The 21,188-nt window shown below is 39.8% G+C and overlaps 1 protein-coding gene across 1 annotated transcript in view; it reads left to right on the top strand.

Annotated features, from left to right (window-relative positions):
* LOC109860621 overlaps positions 1 to 21,188 on the top strand; it is a 68,040-nt gene that overhangs the window by 29,032 nt on the left and 17,820 nt on the right. The window contains exons 3-11 of the mRNA XM_020439850.1: positions 3,795 to 3,936; positions 8,431 to 8,598; positions 12,864 to 12,884; positions 14,623 to 14,775; positions 17,927 to 18,148; positions 19,072 to 19,363; positions 19,754 to 19,896; positions 20,225 to 20,388; positions 20,662 to 20,796. Coding sequence (XP_020295439.1) covers positions 3,795 to 3,936; positions 8,431 to 8,598; positions 12,864 to 12,884; positions 14,623 to 14,775; positions 17,927 to 18,148; positions 19,072 to 19,363; positions 19,754 to 19,896; positions 20,225 to 20,388; positions 20,662 to 20,796 — 1,440 coding nt within the window. The remainder of the gene's footprint in view (positions 1 to 3,794; positions 3,937 to 8,430; positions 8,599 to 12,863; positions 12,885 to 14,622; positions 14,776 to 17,926; positions 18,149 to 19,071; positions 19,364 to 19,753; positions 19,897 to 20,224; positions 20,389 to 20,661; positions 20,797 to 21,188) is intronic.

The raw sequence follows: 21,188 nt of genomic DNA, 5'->3' as shown, positions 1-21,188 counted from the left end.
CCTCCTGAGGGTTGCCGAAAGAAAAGACACGATATAACGCGCAGCTATGCCGTAACTGACGCAATGATTCTCCCTAAGGACGACCTAAGAGTAGATATCAACACAGGAAGCTCACTTATCTTCCTCTACTTCGGTCCTCTCATCCTTTCGTTTCTCTCAAGAGCGTTCGGTCGAAGTTGAATTCTTACTTAAGGAAATCCAGCCAACGGGTCAAAGAAGAACAGATAATTTCATCAATGGATTGTTCTTGATTGAATATATATATATATGTACGAAGAATATTATTTCACTAAAAACAAAACCATACTAAAACTTTCTTTTTCGCGTAAAGTTTAATATATTTGTGTCTTTAATATATTTAAGAACCGCAAAGAGATTTGTTTGTCGATTGACCATCACGCATATTTGGTTTTGTTTTTTTTATAATCTTCTTTCTTTCAGTCATTAAGACACTAGTATTGCAATCACTGTTATTTCAAGGAGATATCGAAGGTCTTCATCGATAGTGAATTACAAACCCAAGAAGAACGGATTAAAATCAATGAAAGAGAAAACTTGTCGATGTACCGCACACAATAATATCGATGGCGCACTGTGCTACTTTTATTACTTGAAGATATTTCCTGAGACGATAAAAACATTTCTGAAACCTGAAACACGTGAAACGTCCAAGGAACGAAATACAAGTATTGTTTCCGTAACGTGTGACAGTCGTAATAAAGCAATTTAATTGAATTTTCTCGCAAATGTTTTTATATACATTGATTCGTTTGATTTCAACATATTGTTCTACTAATTACCGAGTGAATCACTGATATATAAAATAAAGCTAACGCAAAGCATTGTACATTTGAACATTTGATAATATTTACAATGGCTCTTTGTATTTTATACATTTATTAAAGTATAAAATATCCCGAGTAGAAATTAAAAACAGAACATATATATATATATATATAGTCAGCAAATGGCTTGTTTTCTTTATTTTTTTTTTACAAAAACTACGTGTCAAATGTCAGCATGTCGAGGTGCGATATTTCGCTTTGAAAAATCGTGCGTGATTAAACATGCAGTTCTGGCAGTTTCTTGCGCCATCGCGGGAAAAATTGTGTCATTCATTTGGCGAGATCGTGGAGAAAATCGACATATCCTCGGCATTTTGCACTTCCTTGATGAAAAGCAAATATTGGAGCAGCGCGTAATACGTCGACGATATTGATTACCGAACGTATCGAATTGCCGAACGCATTTTTCATCAATTCACGTTCTATCGTTGTAAATCAAGCGAACTCGCATCTCAATCTCGCGTATCTGATATAAAATAATTATCGTGTTGAAGCGGCTATTGTCTATAGCAACAAAAATATAGACAATTAACCTATTATAAAATTCATTGTGCAATTATACATTTTAAGCTTTTTTTTCGGTTACTTATTTATTTATTTATATTTTATACGGCAATTGTATAAACTTTGCTTCAAATTTCTAGCTTTTATCTCACATTAAAGTATCACGGGATTTGTAATATTGATTCGCACAAATCTCCTTCTTCGTATTATGGAAGATTAAAAATTCCTTCAGAGAGAGAGAGCTGTTTCTCAATCTTACACGCAACCTCTCGCAGCAGACTAGACTACACCGTCGCGAGAGCTACTTCTCGGAAACTATCCGTGAAGCATCAACGACGTCGGTCGACTAAAGTACCACAACGAGTGGTCTTTTCTTGCGGAAAGAGAACGAAGACGAAGTGAACGAACGTAAGATGTTAGGCTGTTTGATTCTTTCTCTTACTCTTTCTCTCTGTCTCTCTCTCTCTCTCTCTCTTTCTCTCAAGAAGATATTATGACGAGAGAAAAAGAATCTTAGGACACGGAGGATCGTTTCTTTCGAAGCGATTTCTTATCGTTGACAATGTTTGTACTGCGCGTATCTTATACTGTGTACAAAGATATTTGCAATCAATTATACCTGCGATCGAAGTTATTCTTCTTGTTGACACGTTCGAAGAATTTCACATATGAAGAGAGATTATCGTCACATAAGCCTGCGAAATCGATTGCCGCGTACCAAATTATTGAACGCGCGCGTATACAATGCATTAACCCTTGATGCCGGATAAATGTCCACCTCAGGTTATCACATAATGCGATATGACTATTGCAATACGTGTTCAAACATACGCGTAGCTTAGAATCGATGCGCGATAACTAATTTAGAATGACAGTCATTACAATCGCATAATAATGACAGCACTAACAGCAAATGAAATATTCGTGATTATCATATTAATTGCCGATTGTGTGTAAATAAATAATAAAGATACTTAAATTTTTTTCTTCAGAGAGCGAATATTGTCTTCATTGTTTGTTTGTTTTTTCTTTCGATAAAATTGTCGTTGTAGATTAATGACATCGATTATTATAGCAAGATTTACGTGTTGCTTACACGTTTTTATTATTAAACGCAGGTATATATTTTTAAACACGCTGCGCAACCGTGAGTGACCGACTAACTGATGTCCGTGTTCAGTGTTGAAAAAGTTATAAGGAGAATTTCTCAGGCTTTAACCAGCCACTAAGACCCTTGGGGTAGTTTCGAGTAAGAGCCAGAGCTGCCACCTCGATGAAAACACGGTAAACCCTTAGGAAGCTAAAAGGTGACAAAATGCGGGTAACCGACGTCGAGACACCGAAATGATGTTGCAGTATATTTCGCGCGCAGCGTTTCACGGCTATCTCCCAGATGTAATATCGTAAAGCTACCCTAAAGACAGAGATATTGCACGAAATACTTGATGTTGTTGAACGCTTATTACCTACCAGAGCAAACTACGAAAAAATTGTCGCAAAGTGACGTTGTAATTTCGAAAGATTTGTTTCTAAATAACACACAACAGAATTAATTTAATTTGATTGAAACATTAGTCTTATGTTACAATCGTGAGATCTAATTTTCCGGACTATATGTTGTTGCATCTTGTTCGCGCGCGCGCTAAGAAAATTATTGACGCGAAGATATAACACTATAATTTGACATTCATTCGAGAAATCGATTTCCTCCAATATACCGATTTGCTTTAACACCGAGAAATAAGATATTGCTATCCGATCCCCATAGGGAATCTCCATAGTTGTTTGTACGAGAAACTACGAGAATTCCCTCTGATGTCAACACTCTCTTCCGTTCTACGTTTCATATCGTTCGATAAAGTACGCAAGTCGCTGAAAGAGACGAAATCGTCACCACCAGCGACGCAGAGGCGAAGGGGAAGGAGCGTTATAAAATTCACAGAACGATACGACTGCGAGAGCAACGCGCGCATAAAGGGCACTTTCGCTAAATTATGCATAGAGCATGAAAAATTCTCACGGCGAGTCGGGGGTGCCCGACTTCCACGGGCTGCATAAGGAGATTCGCATTATCGTGCATGTTGAATGACGGGAAGCAAGAGGGAACCCGAAGAACGGCCGAGAGGCCGAAGAGCAGCCGACGGCGATATGAAATTTTTATCAGTGATACACGGCGGAAGGGCATGCCCAGAATCGGAATCGCTCTCAGAAACAACGCAAGAAAACGAGCAAACGCTATCGTACGCGAGCAAGTGAAGTTCACGTTCGAACAATTATTTTGTCGGTGTCTATTTTCCGCGCTTTTTAATTCTAGCTAATGTGTCTTTATATATTTGACTTTCGTTTTCTCCTGTTTTATTTATCTAACAAATATCATCAAATATTTTTTCTATTTTTACACAAAACAATTATTTTAAACAAACAAACTGTTATTTTCTGTTTCAGACCGCTATTGAAGCAAATTAAGAACTCTGCGGAGTCGCACATTGTGTTGGACTGTTCTACCGAAAGGATCTACGACGTGCTGAAACAGGCGCAGCAGATCGGAATGATGAGTGACTATCACAGTTATCTTATCACCTCCTTGGTAAGTACTTTACGTTACAAACGCGATTAACAATCCGTCTCCGCAGTTCGTCACACAGACTGCGGAGATCATCCGGAATAGAAGTAAGGCCCGCGGATTTCCATAAGGTGTACCAATCGTATAAAACTAATTTTCGACGCGAACTTCATCGTCCGTGCCATCTGCGGCCAAGCCGTTCTTGACATCCCTGTTGAAAACGCACTGGGCCGAACGACTTGACGTTCGCGCGAACGCTGCCGGAGAGGTCGATAACTGCTCCCAGAATATTCGAACCCCTCGTAAATTACCGCTAAGAAGACGAGGAATCGATTATCGTGCGAACGGTGGTCTGGTCGGAGATTGCCATTCGCTCTCGATGACCTGCCGTGATTGGAGATGCAACGAAACGCAGAATAAGCTCGATGTAGCGTTAAATCGCTTTTGCGGTGTTATTTTGTAGCGAATTTCCTCGCGATCGCACAATCTCGGATGTAATAATCTCCACTGATCTCTCCTGTGTTTCATTACGAAACAAAATTCGATTGTGACAAAAGTGCCGCGTCTTACGTAATATTGCAACGCGAACGGAACGGTCGTTTCTAATTGCAATTGCGAGAATTAAAACTTGTCCGTTCCAAATCCGGCGAGCTTGTCGCGCGGGCGTAATGAAAATGTTACGCAAGCGCAAAACGCGCAACGTGACCCTTGAAGCGCCCACTCGAACGGTTAAAAAGCGGAAGTGTTCTGCTTGCTGCAGTTAAGATTGGAAGCTGTCTCAGGATAATTAGTAATTTACAGTTGCCCCAGCGACGCGAGCGGAAACTGAGTAGAAGGCGTCATGCTGGGACGAGCGAGACGGTTACGAGAGAAGACTCGTCGTCGCGTCAACGCGACATCCGCGACGGCAATAAGTGATAAAAAATAAATAGGTCTTTAAAAGGACACGCTATATGACCGCGAGCGGCGCAATTTATCTCAGTGCGCTCTCTCTCTCTCTCTCTCTTTTTCCCTTTCTCTCTCCCTTCCTTTTTCCTCTCCCCACCAGATTTCAATTTAGATCCATTAAAATGTAAATCAGCGAGGGTATTTGTTCAGGCACAAGAGAATCGAGCTACGCTTTTTCTTCCAGCTTCTTTCCGTTGACTCTACTGGCGATTTGTTTTATGAGGAAAACTCAGCGCCGCTTCATACTGATGACGAATTGCGTTTATTAGGAGCATTAATTTTTTAACGCATAAGAGGACGCTTTAAGAGAGCAATCGCGCAAAACGATAAAAAATCCACTTAGAGCAATTATATTTATCTGATGTTGATACTTCCATGATGTTGATAATTACTGTTTTTTTTTTGTCGCAAATTCAAGAAGATCGGTGTACCGTCAACCAATATAAATTTTATTAATTAACAAAGTCAACATCAGACGTTTGCTTTAAATTAAATATTAATAAGAAAGAACAGACACAGAGCGTTTTCTTTTTTTTTTTTTAATAGAGATTTCACTGTGTAAACGGCGTAATTCAACGCAATAAAGGTAAAGCGAGTGACAGTTTATATTCCAGGCATGATGATCTCACAAGATCTGTCGGGAACATGGAAAGAAACTCGATTAAAGATAAAAAAAAAAAAAAAAAGACACAAGACTACTTAATAATTGGCTAATGTCACGCCGATCTTCATCGCAAGAAGAGAATTTAACGGTGTCTCGCACGATTCCCAAGACGATATGTCCCGAGTCGGAGACTATTTATTTTCACTTACGTCGGCCAGTCGTCAAGACTCTCGGAGGGAAAAATTGGCCATCATCCATCAACCTGACCTTTCCGCATCGCGATCAGAAAGTCTGCATGGCTGTGTTACACGTGGGCGAATATAGGTGCACAGCTGTATCAGCCGCGCGTCGTTTCAGAAAGGAAGAAAGAGAGAGATAGAGCATTAATGAATCTTGCTCGGTCACTCCGCTTGGCTTTCGACGGATTACCTTTCATCGAATTAAGTCCGCTCCATGAAACACGGTGATTTCGCAATAAAATTATGGGGCGTTCGCTCTTTTCGTGACGACGTGAAACGGAGATATTGCGCGAATTTCGCAAAATTCTTGGCTTCTTCGAACGCCAAACGGCGTCGATGTACCATCATCGTAGTCCCTATGCGATCATTATGGTTATTATGCCTGTTACGATTACGATGATTGTTATAGTCGTTATAACCTCGGCCGCTATTAAGGCGCTTATTACGAGCATCCATCGCGACGACGATACGCCGCTTGATTTTCGCGTTACACTTTGGAGTTTCTGAACTCGAGAGGAAATAGCCCGTTCCACAATGAAATAGAACACCCTTCCTTCCTAGCAAAATTTCGTTCACTAAAACGGTCTTTCATCATCTTTTCTCAGACAACGGAAAACTTGAGAATTTCATAACATTTACAAAAAATATTACTCTTTTTAAAAAAAAAAAAAAAATTTACGCCATTACTGTTAATAATGCCGTGATATCACAACAATTAATTGTATCAAATTAAATGATGAAACTTTTTTCTCCAAATAATATTTTGGTTTAGACAAATCGACTTAAAAAATGCGGAGCGGAGCAACATCACATTACATCGTGCAGATTTTTTTACATGCCTTCAAATCTTCGTGCCTCGACTGTTTTTTTCCCGTTTCAATCAAGTTACAAGCGAACGGATTTTAATGACAGACTCCGCAGCATCCACGCGAGCATGGCGCGCGGATGCAGTGTGTGTGAAAAGCGATATTCTTGTCAGATCCATCATATCTCCGAGCGTGATACTGAGAAAAACAAAAACCTGAAGAAAAAAGTCGCGTTCCCTTTTATTACTCATCCCCTCTCTTTGTTAGTTTTAAACAAACAAAAATCTGATGAACGCATACATGTTACACGAATCCTTTGCTTTCGCGTTTCGAGACGAACGCGGTGAGATGGTGTGGCACGATCTATTTTTCAGCGCGCGTTGTGAGCAAACGGTGTTTCTCAAAAATTCACGTTATCCGGCTGCGCGCGGATCGAGATTTTGCAATCGATAACTATTTGCGAGTGTGATATATATACGCGACGTGAGAAATACGGGCGGATACGCGTCGCGATTTTGAAACACACAGTGTTAATAAAATGTCGCGCACGTGAGAGAGAAGCAGGCGGCAGCGAATCGTCACGCTAGAAGAAGTTACAGTGGCACGTACGAGTGAGTGCAATAACGGTGCTTGGCGTTGTGTACTCACGACGCTTCCGAGTTTTCCTCCCCGTTACACTCGCTTTACCATCCATTCCCGACGACAATAGCCAGTACATGCAAAATGATATCGTATTGTGTATCAAATGCGCATTGAATAACGTAATTGAAACTATAGTGAGCGCATGAAGCGACGTAACGTTTCAATGGTACAATAAACATACATGCATTTTAAATTTATTCAACAATGTTGCAAAAGAGAAAAAGAGAGAGAGAGAGAGATAATGTGTTATATCCACGTTTCACATTATTACAGAAGTTCAAGATTAATTTATGTGTTAATCTCAAAATTCATCAGTTATTCAACTGAGCTTCCCTCTCAAGCTCTTATATTCACGCGTTGTCTCTTCAGAAATGGATAATCGCTTTTTACAACAATCGTCTGAGGAGTAATAAAAGAATAGAATGAGATTTTAAGAAGAAAACCTATAGTCGCGCGCATTTTCATCAGCCGCTATTATTAGGTGTTACTCTACGTGTCGCGAACGATATCGTTCGTCACGTTGCGAAACCTGTCTTGAAGAAACATGGACCGGACGTGTAGCTCGAGGCGTGACGATGATCGATCATCGTGCGGCGGTCAATCGATTCGCGCGACATCGGGAACGTGGGTACATCGCCAAGTGTACCGATCTACTCGCGAAGACAGCGGATCGAGAACACCGGACTTATCTATCATGTCCCGGATGCAGGACAAAAGGATAATAAATGGTCGCGCGGCGATTCCTCACAAGTATTCGAAAAGACGGATTGTATGGATGTGCGCCTTCAACCTGTATACGATTTTAAATCACGTCGTACCTACGGATAAACGTCGTCACCGATATGGATATTGGTTCGAGACTGTTCCCTGTTTGAGTTATCTTTATTTCTGCCGATACCTATTGAATGAAAAATTCCAGAGCATTCTTCTTGTTCAGCTGTCGATCGTGGCGACACAGCAGAAGCGGCAAACTGATATATTTCGCAATATATCAGAATAATAATGCGAAAACGGTCAATTTTAACGCATATAAATAAACATATAATTTTTCAAAAAACACAAAACGTTATCTGATAGAAGTTTCTTTAACAATCTTTCTATATTACTGCACAATAAAAAATCAACGGTATTGAATATGGAAAATTTGTTCGAGTATATATGTAATACCGATAAAATAAGTGACAATATCGCAAAGTGTGATATGAAATTCTACGATCTGACATGTGTGTGACCGATAATAGGAATTTCATGCGAGACGATCGATCGAAATTTCTTTCAGGACTTGCATACCGTCGACTTGGAAGAATTTAGACACGGAGGGACCAATATCACGGCCTTCCGATTAGTGGATCCGGAAAAGCCGGAAATCCAGAAGGTAATCCAGGACTGGATCTACGGTGAGAAGCGTTACAATCGCGAGCTCGACATGGGACAAAACAGCAACAAGGTAAGACACACATCCTCGCGCAGCGGAGAAGTTGAACGCAAGCGATATAACGGGAAATAGATCGCCTTGGCCGCTGTTGTATTACGCGGCGCCATGCCGTAGTAGTCGTTTATTGCGCGGATGCCGATACTCCGTTTCTCTCAAAGTTTTCCCCGAGCATAAAATATAAATATAAATAATACGCGGCGCAAGATATACGACGTCGCAAAGTATAAGCGCAGATGTCGCTTATGTATGCAAATGCAAAGATCGTTCCACGGCGAAATATCGTTCTCGTCCTTATAAAGCGGCCGCGCGTCTCACGTAATAACACTCTAATTTCGCATTCTTCGCGCAAGTTCGCTTGACAGCAGCATCGATCTACTTCTCGGGTCTTTTTTGCTCGCGCGAGACTTAGCGCGCGCGCGCGCCTCTTTGACGTGGTCGGGAATAAAGGAGCGAACGTAATAATTGGCTATTATCCTATTCGGAACTTGACTGCTGCCGCGGGAAAATTCAATTCCCCGTAGCACATGTCGATTCTTATAAGAATGCAAATACCGCAAAAGGGACGCGCGAGCCGTGCGCGACTGTCGGGTTTTCTGCGCGTCGCGCCGCGTTCTTCATCGCGACATCTCGTGTCGACCACTTGTGCGTGGTGTACGTAATGCGAAAAGAAAAATCGAACCTTCCAGTACTTGAAATACAATTTATAAGAAAGTGAGAAATATACTCGCGGAAAATTACATACGTAGTTTACGCTTCTCTTGAACGTTATATCATATATTCACATGGCGGCGCCGCAGCGCTGCCCCATATAACGAAATGACGGACAAATTAATCGATATTTACGTGCATACACATGTACGTACACGAAAGTACACGCGAGTTTCGCAGATACTTCCATTAGGTGTCGACATTTTATTGGACTATCGATTAAGTCGATATAACCGTGTATATAACTTTCCCAACCATGTATCGTGTGCCGTTACACCGTACAATTTAGTTCTCGTTGCGGCACACGAACACACTACGTACGTAAGATGTACTTAATATAATTCCAGATTTTTATAAAGATATATATAAACTATTTAAAAATGCTTTTTTTTTCGGTGATTAATGGCTTGAGTAACAAAATCGTGTTTATGAGAGTAAATTTTAAATGTGAACTTCTGAATCCCTTACACATCGAACTGGTAGTGTGTGCTACGTGTCGTAAAAAAAAGCAAATATCGAAACGCCAATTCGTGAAAAGCGAATTACTCCGTCGCATCTGGCACGGCATCAACTGCAGAAAAGTTGAGAAGCGCGAATCCGTACGTTCGGCTATTTCGACGGAAGCAACATCTGCCGCGTCCAGCGCGTCGGGTCCTTAAAAAGGCCAATTTGCCCGACACGGTTGCACGTTCGTGCAAACTTCCCAACAACTTTTTGCTGATGTTCTGCGGTATACGTAGCACCCCAGTGCGAAAATGTGACAGATCTACGTTGCATCGTTCATTGCTACAACGCGAAGCGACATTATTTTGTCGAAGGTGTTTTCTCACGTTGTCGTCTTCCTTTTTCGCTCGTGAAAAAATCAAAGTACAATTTACAGTAATATTATTTCGTTCAATAAAAAAAACAAAAACAAAAATGTACTATTATATACTATATAAAAATGTACTATTATATACAATATATAAAAATATACTATTATATACTAAAAATATGCTATTTATCAGACTGTTGTTAATAGTAAATTATAATTCGTTTATTTTTGTATATATACGTTATTTCTGACACAATCAACACTTGTGTAAAGATAATGAGTTTATTATACAATTTCTTGTATAATTTAAATAAGAAGCAATCGTCACGATACTTATTATAAATTTACTAAAATTGATAAAACTATTTAATCTTGTCGCTTGCGAATAATATTTTTTTTTAGACGTGTCCGTAAATTGACCGTCTTTCCCTTTTCCTTCTTTTATAAATTTCAGCAGTTTCATCTTTCGTTTTTTTCCGAGAAAAACGCGTTTGCCTGTTTGATCCGTGACCCGTACATAATACGGAGGAAACGACTTCGCACATCCTGCGTACTGCAAATGTATTTATGTAGCCATATAAGAGGATATTTCTGACTTATTATATTTTGCCAATCGCGATTGGGAGGTAATAAACATTTTTATTTAATGGAAAATGGAAAAAGAGAATATATTCAAAAATTCAAAATTTTTCAAATCCAAAACTTCTTTTGATTACAAACGACAATAAAATGCCGGGGTACACAGACAAACAAACTCTTTCTTTGTAAAACTTTATGAAATAAAATAAAATCATCAATTGAAAGTCGCAAAACCGGCGCCACAGACTGCATTCTACCATCGATTCGTGGCACGCAGAGACACTAGTAATAAAAACTTTCTCAATTCGCCGGTTTCATCAAAGGCGATATCTCACACAACTTTATGAGAGACGCCAACTGTTAGACTTATTATCATTATAAAAATTAGAGAAATATAAAAACGTCGCAATATAAATAAAAATGTAATAAAATCAACATCCTGTGTTGAATATATATTGCGCGTTATATAAGTAAAATCTCCTTTTCTCTCTTAAAAAAAAAAGCAAATAAAGTCGATATACTTGAACGTATCAAAGTTCTCTCGAATATCTCGATGTTACTTATTAACACTTTTATTGCGATGTTGATCGATATTTGAACTTTTTGTTTGATTAGTGGTGAACTCGCGATTCTGACAAGAACCGATTGGGCAAACGCACGAGATTCTCGTTATTTCTCTCTGATCTTTAAAATCCATCAAACAATGACAAGACCCGATATATACACACACATACATAACGACCTTAGTGTTTCGAAAACATGTTTTTCATACACTATGTATTTTTCACAGAGGCAAAAGTATAGAAACCAAAAGATAAATAATAAAGAAAAACAATATATAAAAGTTCAAAGTTCTGCCAAACAAATAACGGCTACAATACTCGGGAATCGATGAATGAGAAAACCAGATCGCACTCAGAATAATTCAGAATATAGCCACAACAAATAAGAAACGACGATTACGTTATCTTCCATTTACGAAAACAGGAGAAACATTTCACGTCAGAATGTGTCCGTGTAGATCGAATCCCTCTAAGACTCGGCAATCGATGGACCGTATCTTGGGATAGGCGTCGCGTCGTATTCATGGGAAATTTATCAGTAAGGGACAAATTCCAGACATTTCTACTCTCGAACTAACGCGAAACAGCTTATCGCCAATGGGCGGATTATCCACGAGGCACAATGGCTGCTACGTTTATGTAAAGAGAAAGAGGCTCGGCAAAAATTCTCTACAGAAAACCAAGAAAATCTCGTATCCTTAGTTCTATAGAAGAGCATGTCACGGTTGTAGCGTGTAATCTTTTGAATATCTTCTCTTGTTTTGGATAATTATTAATGTCGCCCCTCATATCAATATTTTCTTACAAAAATCTGTACAGAAGATACGTTTCAAAACAGAAATGTTATAACCGCATAAAGGGATAAATTAATTTCTTTATTAATTAATCATTTTTGTATATTAATTAATTTTCAACTTTTACTCTTTACTAGTATACGCAATAATATGTCATATGAAGATATATACGGAACATTACACAGAGCCAGGACATCATAGAGAACCAGTTTGGAGTTAACGCGAGAGTCGTTTCAGTTCCTATCGCGTCGCGACGTCGTCATTCGAGATCTAACGACTACGTTACGCAACAGCGTCGTCACAAAACAAACAGTCGCGTTTGCGCGAATTCTGTAACAAGACTATGTTTCTGTGCTGAAGGGATGCTGGTAATCTCGTTATGGACGCGTCAAAGCTGGACTAATTAACTGAATCGCGTACATGCGACAACAAACAAACAATATATTGATTCGATTATACGAACGGCATTGTTAAGATCAGCAGCGAGTGTAAGCTCGTTATTCGGAGATCGAGCACCGAGTTAAATCGCAGATTATTTTACTATTTGTCATTAATTAGTGTAGACCTACTTAAGAAGATCAGGTTGTATCGACGATTACGTAACACTCCTCGAGTGTTCATTAGCAGTCAGCAATTATTTTATTTGCAACGTTACGATCGATTGAGATAATGAGAATTGGTTTGATCAACGCTAATCTTCTCTTATTGAATTCAATATTCAACATGTTATTTTTAATCAACACAATAATATTGCAATAATCTTGCTTGAAACTTTGTGGTTTTAAATTCTCTTCTTTCTTTCACGCACACTTGGAACAGAATAATCTCACCACTATAAAGGTAAGTCAAGAAGAAGTTTTTCAAAAGAGAAAAGTTTCAATTATACGTACTCTTGAATATCCTACGTGTAGAATGAGGAGTAAGGTATATTGAATAAAAAGAGAATATGAAATTTGGCTCGCAAAACACACAATCAAAATTAAAACCTCGAGATTAACTTGTTCTTTTTTTGAATATAAGTAAACTGAGAGGAAATATCATGGAACTGTACGCGTACGTTTCCGTTTGTAGATGCGTCGATTGTGATGGAAATCGATATTCCGTTTGTCCTCGAAAAGTTGGAGAACTATTGGAATCGTTGCAAATGTTTTCCAAATTCTATGATAAAACGACAACTAGCGAAAAAAAACAAGAAAATTTAAATTGAAACTTTTCTCTTTTATTTTTCTCTTTCTCTCGCGCGCATAGTTCTATTTTTTCTACTTGATGACGTAAAAACGATTTCTATTGTGTCGTTTGGGAATAAATTTCTACAACGTCGATATATCTTACAATATTAACGTGCGGGTCTCTATATTCTTTTATCTTGCTCGTATGTATTTCGTCGCGTTAAAAAATAAACACAGTTTGATGTATGCATTTATATTTATAAATTCTAAAAAATTCATATCTCTAATATAATATTCCGATGTTTATTTTACAACATTTCTACGGTCTATCATTTATTATACGTTATTGCGGTAACGGTCGAAATATTTGACAAATCATCAATCAATGACTCATCGTCGCTCATCGCATCATCATTATAGAGACACATTTTCGTCATTTTGAAATTAAACTATAATCTCATGGTTGCTAAACACGATGCATCTCACAAATCTCATATGCGAACGTGATCGTTCGATATGTCTTCTATCTTTTATATTTTTCACATTAATGCGCATAAATAATAAATAAAGTCAGAGTAAAGATTGTTGTATATGTTTTTCTCCATAAAATTTCTATTTGTTCAAAAGTTTCGATCGGTATAGAAAATGGGCCCAGGGTCTATTCGATGGTCCCATCTTACTGAAGAAATATGTGAATCAGATACAGTAACTCGTTTCCCTCCCGTAAATACGCTCTTCTCGGACGAGGTCTCGTAAAAATCCGGTAAGGATATTGGTTGTCTCGAATATATCGAGAGGAATATACATCCATGGCGCGATATCGAAGGTGGTATCGCTTTTACAGCTACGATATCGTGGGAGTGTCGCACGAGCGCGCGCGCGACTTACGAAATATAAATGTCGGGGAAACAGAGGCGCCAATTTGCCGTGAAATCCTCCCAGGAACAGAGATTTTCGTCCTTTCGCTCCTCGCGGAAACAGGAATTCCCTATTCGACCTCGAAATGCGATTCCTTTTTTGCGAAACGCTATATTCGGGATTTAACCTTTTTGTTTTTTTGCCACATTTTTTCACATTTTCAATATCGTAAAAATTGTGCGATACTGTTCGAAATAATTTTTCCGTAATAAATCAAACATTTTTCGCACAAAATCAAACATATATTTCACACGCAATTCTTTTTAAATGCACGCACAGAATAAAAACTCTTTTCTATGAAATAAATCTACGATTATAATATACATTTTATTTAATTTCTTTTAGGGAGAAGAAAAATATTCTCCGTAAAAATCTTTTTCTAGCACCCAACATTTCCCGAAATATATTTCTTCGAGTCACTTTGCGTGAAATATTTTGTACGCAATGCATTCCTAAAGTTGATGGCACTTCGTCATGTGTGCAATTCACAGACTGAAACATCTTTGCTGTATGACGCCGTCCATCTCTTCGCCAAGGCGTTGCACGATCTCGACACGTCCCAGCAGATCGATATCAAGCCGTTATCCTGTGAGTCTACCGACACCTGGCCTCACGGTTATTCACTCATAAACTACATGAAGATCGTAAGTAGCATTATAATAGAAGCAATTAATAATCTGCAATAGTGATGATGCGAGTATCGATACTTTGGTTCTAATATTAGATGCTAATATTTGATGCGCGATTTTCGTAGCATGTAAATTGAACGTATAAAATCGCCGCTCGAGCGTATGGGCAATTTAATTTCATAAAGCCACGCATATATTATATCTACGTGATGTAAGAATAAAGACGATGTTTCTATAGTGGTAGCATATCTTCCGCATGATTAAGTACACGCTCGCATATATTCAACGCTGCAACGATGCACCCGATGTAGAAGCGGGTTATCGCAAATATATCGTGCTAGAGAGAAATTAATTTCGCGGAATTACGGACATTGCCGATCGATCGGCACCGACAACGTAATAAGCCATTATAACGATATGCTTAATCCGACTCATACACACACACACACACACGCACACCTTCTCTCGCTCTCTCTTGCTTATTCGCCTTCCACATGATCCGCGTTGCATCACTCATTAACAGCATCACGGGTTTTGCCATGTGCATCAAACTGGCGATCAATCAAATAACGAATGCAAAATTGATCTCATCGATTTGGTATCTCGATGTAAAGTTTTCACGTTCTCCGAAGTAACTTTGAAGGAACAGCAAAGAACATAAAACACGGAAATCAGAGAGAAAAATGATAAATACGCGACAGAGCACCAAGGGCGCCAAGTGCTGGAAATCACGCGGAGCCCGGACGCATTGACTTTCCACGATCCGCACGATTGTTCTCCTCAGAACAATGGAAAGTTACTCCGGTTTAAACGAAGCTGTCGCGCGCGCTGACAAATTGTCGTTCGCGGTTTCACCGCGCCGATGCATCCTGACGCATAAAGATCCGTGCATAAGCCTGGTTCTACTCTGTGCGCGTGCTACGTATCGCCGTGAGTTTGAATTGATGTGCGAATAAAGTTTCTATAATTAATGCAATGTGTTTCGTTTGATTAAACTTCCTGACTACTACGAACAGCTTCGCGTGTCTGTCTAGTTTTTTTTTTTTTTTTAAGAACGAACGTAAGAGGATTAAAATCGTATTGTTGATTACATATACATTATAATTTGTTTATTCACAGCGAGCGAATGCTGTCACTACTCCAGCTGTTTAATACCAAAATCGAATGCATTCGGAATATATATATATATATATATATCGTATAACGTATCGCATCAGCACCGCGAAACGAGTTACCGCAAAATATAAATATACGTTGCACGCAGGATATGGAAACGTGTCTCGTCATTCGTGTTGTCGTGTCGAGATTGACAAGCACCGGAAGGTGTGTACTCGCGCACAGGCGACTCTCATATGCAGCCATGTGACTGGCTACGTGTGCGTCATGAACGAGCGAAACCTGTCGCTCACGCGGCCGAACATCCTGACAAGGATCAGCAAAAAAATGATGTCGATAGAACCCAGGCTTGCGCGTGTAATCTCGACAAACTCGTTACGCAACTATCCGATTGAGCGACTATACCAAATTACAAGCGACGTAACAACTTTGATCTTTTTTTTCTCTTTCTCTCTCTCTCTCTCTTCCTTTCTATAAAATTAACGAGAGTATTTCCCGAAAGATTTTATAGACGTGAAACTATTTGTGACTCGGAGAATCTTTTTTATTGTTAAAATAAAACGATGTGAGGAAAATAGCATGTCGTTTAGAAGCGGAGCTTACGAATCTTTGATGTGCCTATAGAGCGGTTAGAACTTCAACGTTAAATGTGAGAATATCGCGAGAAAGATGCGTACAAAGCGTTCTCATATTTTACATCCGTTCAAATGACTTTTCGGCAGCGACATCGCTTTAATGAAACGTTCTCATAAACTCTGCGATAGGAAACTTTCCCACTAACCGATTATATATTCGAGAAATGTAGCATGATTAAATGTGACGGCAGCTGGTAAAACGCTTCAAAACTACGGTGACTCTCCTGCCAGTAGCTTTCCTCAAAGGAAATTTCGCGACGCGAGCAGTGCGGTTCAACAACTCGCGTTATACATTTCCGCCGATAGCTTTAACCGTCAGGAAAGATTCTTCTATATTCATTTGCGGAGTAATATTGATGTACTGCGTTCTCGCGTTGAGTGGTGCTGTAATCACCAACCCCGGGACGGGGTTATTCTTTCCCGAGGATTACGCCGTAAGTTGTCGTCGGTAACGATAGCGACTGTATTAATCTTGCGCGTCAAGCCAGAATTTAATTTCGCAGTATTCATGAGCCGGTAATTACAAGCAGTCGCCGAGAATTTCGTCCGCAATTACACCACGCCGTTTTGCAAATGTACAGTATGACTAGCGCGCGCACCAAGAGGGAAAGGAAAAGGGATAGGGTTCGGTTATCACGCGGGGGCTTAATTACTCGCGAATCGCTTTACGAGTGTTACAACTAAATTTCCGTCTCAAAATGCTGCCGCGTATTAATACCGCGTCTCTCTTCTCTGTGTCTCTCCCGATGTAATTGTGAATTATAACACCCTGGCGCACACTGTCGACAGACGCCCGCTTTATTCCGATTTTACAAGCGGCAAATGTTTAGACAAACCCTTCGTATACGCGCGAAATAAATGTACCTGGAATCTTCTCGTTTCCACTTCAAAAGCCCGCGGAATTACCGCGATGGTTGTCAAACTTCGTTTGTTCGGAAAATCTATGTAAAACGGAGTTTTTACGTCGATTAGACACAGTGTACACTATTACCACATGTATGTTTTAAAAAATTCATATGAAAAAACAAATGTTAAATAAGGTTTTTCTCAAATCAGATCGCTTGTTCAAATAAGCTTTTCACATAATAACAATCGTTTACGACTCAATTTTTGAGAACCACTGGACTTGCGCACATAAAACTGTTATTATCAGCTGTATGTTGATTTACTCGCATATTAAACGGTATGTCGGAGTATTTACCGTTCGCAAATGTAATCCATCAATCATTTTAATATCACATATTCACAAACATAATACAAACGTTATTTAATAATGTTATTTTAAACCTTATTTTATAATAACTTAATAACAACTATCAAAATCCGTGTAAAACAAATATATACAAATATGTATTGCAATATATAATATTTGATACACGACTTTAACTGTTAAACATTGCCGACGTATACTCCAGGTTGAAATGACTGGGCTTACGGGTATTATCAAGTTCGACCACCAGGGCTTTCGCTCCGACTTCGTGCTAGACATCATCGAGCTGAATAGCAAAGAGGGCTTGAAGAAAATCGGTACCTGGAACAGTACCAAGGGTATCAACTTCACGAGAAGCTACGGCGACGTTTACACCCAAATAGTTGAAAACTTGCAGAATAAGACTTTCATCGTGACGACTATACTGGTGAGTGACGTTTCCAATATACGCGCGTGACTTTCCCTTTATCAGTTGATGCGCGGATTTTAAAAAGCGTTCCCACCAGTGCGGCGTACTTTTTTTTTTTTTTTGTGCTTGTGCAGCTTTTGAAAATATACCGAAGCATTTATTCCGCTAAACGGAGACGTCGCGTCTATGTTTGCGTCGGCAAAAATCGCTCGTGACAACCCGCGGCGTTGAGCTTGAAAATCGTCGCTTTAATCGAAACGCGAACAAAACAGGAACGTCGGCCGCATTAAACGACCGCTTCACAGCGGGGCGGAAAATTTTTTTCCGTCCATTAGCAAAGCCTGCGCGCTCGTTAGCTTTCCGCTCGCTTTTTCCCGGCGAGAAAAGAAGAAGACGAGAGGGATGGAAACGCCGCCCGCGCCGCGTTGTCGGATACGCGCGACTTAATTGAAGTTTTCACGACGCGCTCAACTCGCATTACTTATTCTCGCGCTAATTGCGGCGACAAGTAATGTACTCGGTGATGTATTAAGTGCCTCGAAACTCGATGGAGAAAGGGTGAGTTTCCTACGGCGAGGCCGCAGGCAGTTCTGTAATAAGAAGTGGGATATATGTCGTGTGCGACGAGACAAGAACTTCGATGTTTTAACATCTCTTCGATTAGCATATATGATAACGCCATAATATTATAAAGAAACTCGGTCTTATACTACATAAAAAATACGATGTGTGACAAGTTGTAATGTGATTCGATACAGTTTGCTCTTCGTACGCGAAGCAGAGATTACAACTTTACTCACAGACCTTTTGTATAAGCGACGAGTCGATAAACTCTCGACTGCGCGTATCGGTAGATGAGTAGAGCGTGTCGCGTAGATACCTTTATATAGATATATATATATGCAGCATCCTATTGACGGCAGCTCGTTACCTCGTCACAGAGCGCGCCATATTGCATGCGGAAGGACTCGAGCGAGAAGCTCAGCGGAAACGCGCAATTCGAAGGCTACAGCGTCGACTTGATTTACGAGATATCGCGGCTGCTTGGATTCAATTATACGTTCCGGCTTGTGCCGGACGGACGTTACGGCTCGTACAACAAGCAGACGAAGGAGTGGGACGGGATGATGAAGGAGTTGCTCGATCAGAAAGCCGATCTCGCGATCGCCGATCTCACCATCACGTACGATCGAGAACAGGTTGTGGACTTCACGATGCCGTTTATGCCCCTAGGTGAGAGCCTAGCTATTATGACGGTACGCAATAACTGCGATATTGCACAATCACATATATGTAGTATTTGAGAAAAAAAAAAACTACAAGCTAATGGTGTTATAAATAAAAAAAAAAAAAAAAAAGTTATTCTCAGTATTGAACACTGGCGAGATAAAATCTGAGATACTGCACTTGGATAGCAATCTTTACCTCGCATATCTCTGAAGTAATTTCGAGCGCAATTTCACGAACCGTTATGTACTTTCGTAAGCTATACGTGGTCATAACGAAAACCGGAATAAATCTCACGAGTAATTATATTCGGTTCACTGTGTCCACACATCAATGCATTTTGCCCGTGGTCCGTGCCGTGTGGCTCAGCATAAAACGAGAATTTTGAATTTTCAGGGATCAGCATACTTTACCGCAAACCCATAAAGCAACCGCCGAATTTGTTCTCGTTCCTCAGCCCGCTCAGCCTCGACGTTTGGATCTACATGGCGACGGCTTATCTCGGAGTCTCCGTGCTCCTCTTTATACTCGCCAGGCAAGTAAAACCACTTTAAATTCTTACCGCGACAAAAATGTCCGTGACATTATTCAGGAAATTCAATCCCCTGTCTAATCGATCTGATCGTGTCGTCCTCTGTATGACGCAAAATTCACTCGAGAATATTATATACATATGTAGTAAACAAACAACCGTAAATTTTTTCATTTCGACAAGTTTGGTCACGTATCTCTTTGATTCATGTAAGTTAATATTTAATGAGAGAACAAAGAAAACTCCTTAACATCAATTTTTTTTTAACGTAACTTTTCTATAAAAAGTTAAAAAAACAAAAAAAACAAAAAAAGAAGTGAACATCTTTGGATCAGCACGTGTCTGAAATAATTGAGTTTAGATTCACGCCGTACGAATGGTACAACCCGCATCCATGCAACAAAAATCCAGATTGCCTGGAGAATCGCTTCAAGCTCCGTAACTGTTTGTGGTTTACCATTGGCTCTCTAATGCGGCAGGGTTGTGACATTCTGCCCAAGTAAGCTCTTTTCATGCATCAAGATAGCGATAATTGAACAGACACGCTGCACACTCGTATCGCATGTAACGCACTTAACTTAGCTTATTTTATCCCACAGCAAAACCAAAAGCGGTCGTTGCGCCTCACGTGCATAGACCATGGAAATGAGTACAGATCTGTATATGTCGCGCTGTTTCAGAATGACAGACAATAATAGATAATATAATTGATCGCGCGTCGAAACACACCTTGACATCTAATCTCGGCACTTCCCCTTTCACCTGTCCGCAGGTTCAGCCCCTACGAATGGGAGAACCCTCATCCGTGCAACGGGCAGTCCGAGGTCGAGAACGAGTTCACCCTGCTGAACTCGCTCTGGTTCACCATAGGCTCGCTCATGCAGCAAGGCTCCGATATAGCGCCGAAGTAAGTGTACCGAAGAAAACAATGTGTACAAAAACAATGTGTAAAGCACAACGATATTGTAGAAACTATAATATCGACCGTTTAGTATATAAACGTAGAGAATTATATCGGAGAGAGAAAATGTATTACAGATATATATATATTGTATAAATGAATCACCTTTCTGATTTAATAACGAACTGGTTGTGCTATATCTCAGGCTTGCTGCAATCAACCGTGTGTACACCACGCAACAAAAACACATGGGAATAATGGCAGGGGTGTATTGCTCTAACGATGCTTTTGGAGAGTCAACTATTCCTTTAATGAAAATTTAATTAGGAAGCTACTTAATTAAAGGGTTATGGTGTATTAAGTTCCAGTGGCGTCAGGAGGTAACAAAACTTTCTAAT

Source organism: Pseudomyrmex gracilis, unplaced genomic scaffold (assembly GCF_002006095.1).
Source record: "Pseudomyrmex gracilis isolate BER0280 unplaced genomic scaffold, ASM200609v1 scaffold_427, whole genome shotgun sequence".
NCBI classification, from domain to species: domain Eukaryota; kingdom Metazoa; phylum Arthropoda; class Insecta; order Hymenoptera; family Formicidae; genus Pseudomyrmex; species Pseudomyrmex gracilis.
The sequence above is the reverse complement of the archived record's forward strand: the minus strand, read 5'-3'. Positions and strand labels throughout refer to the sequence as shown.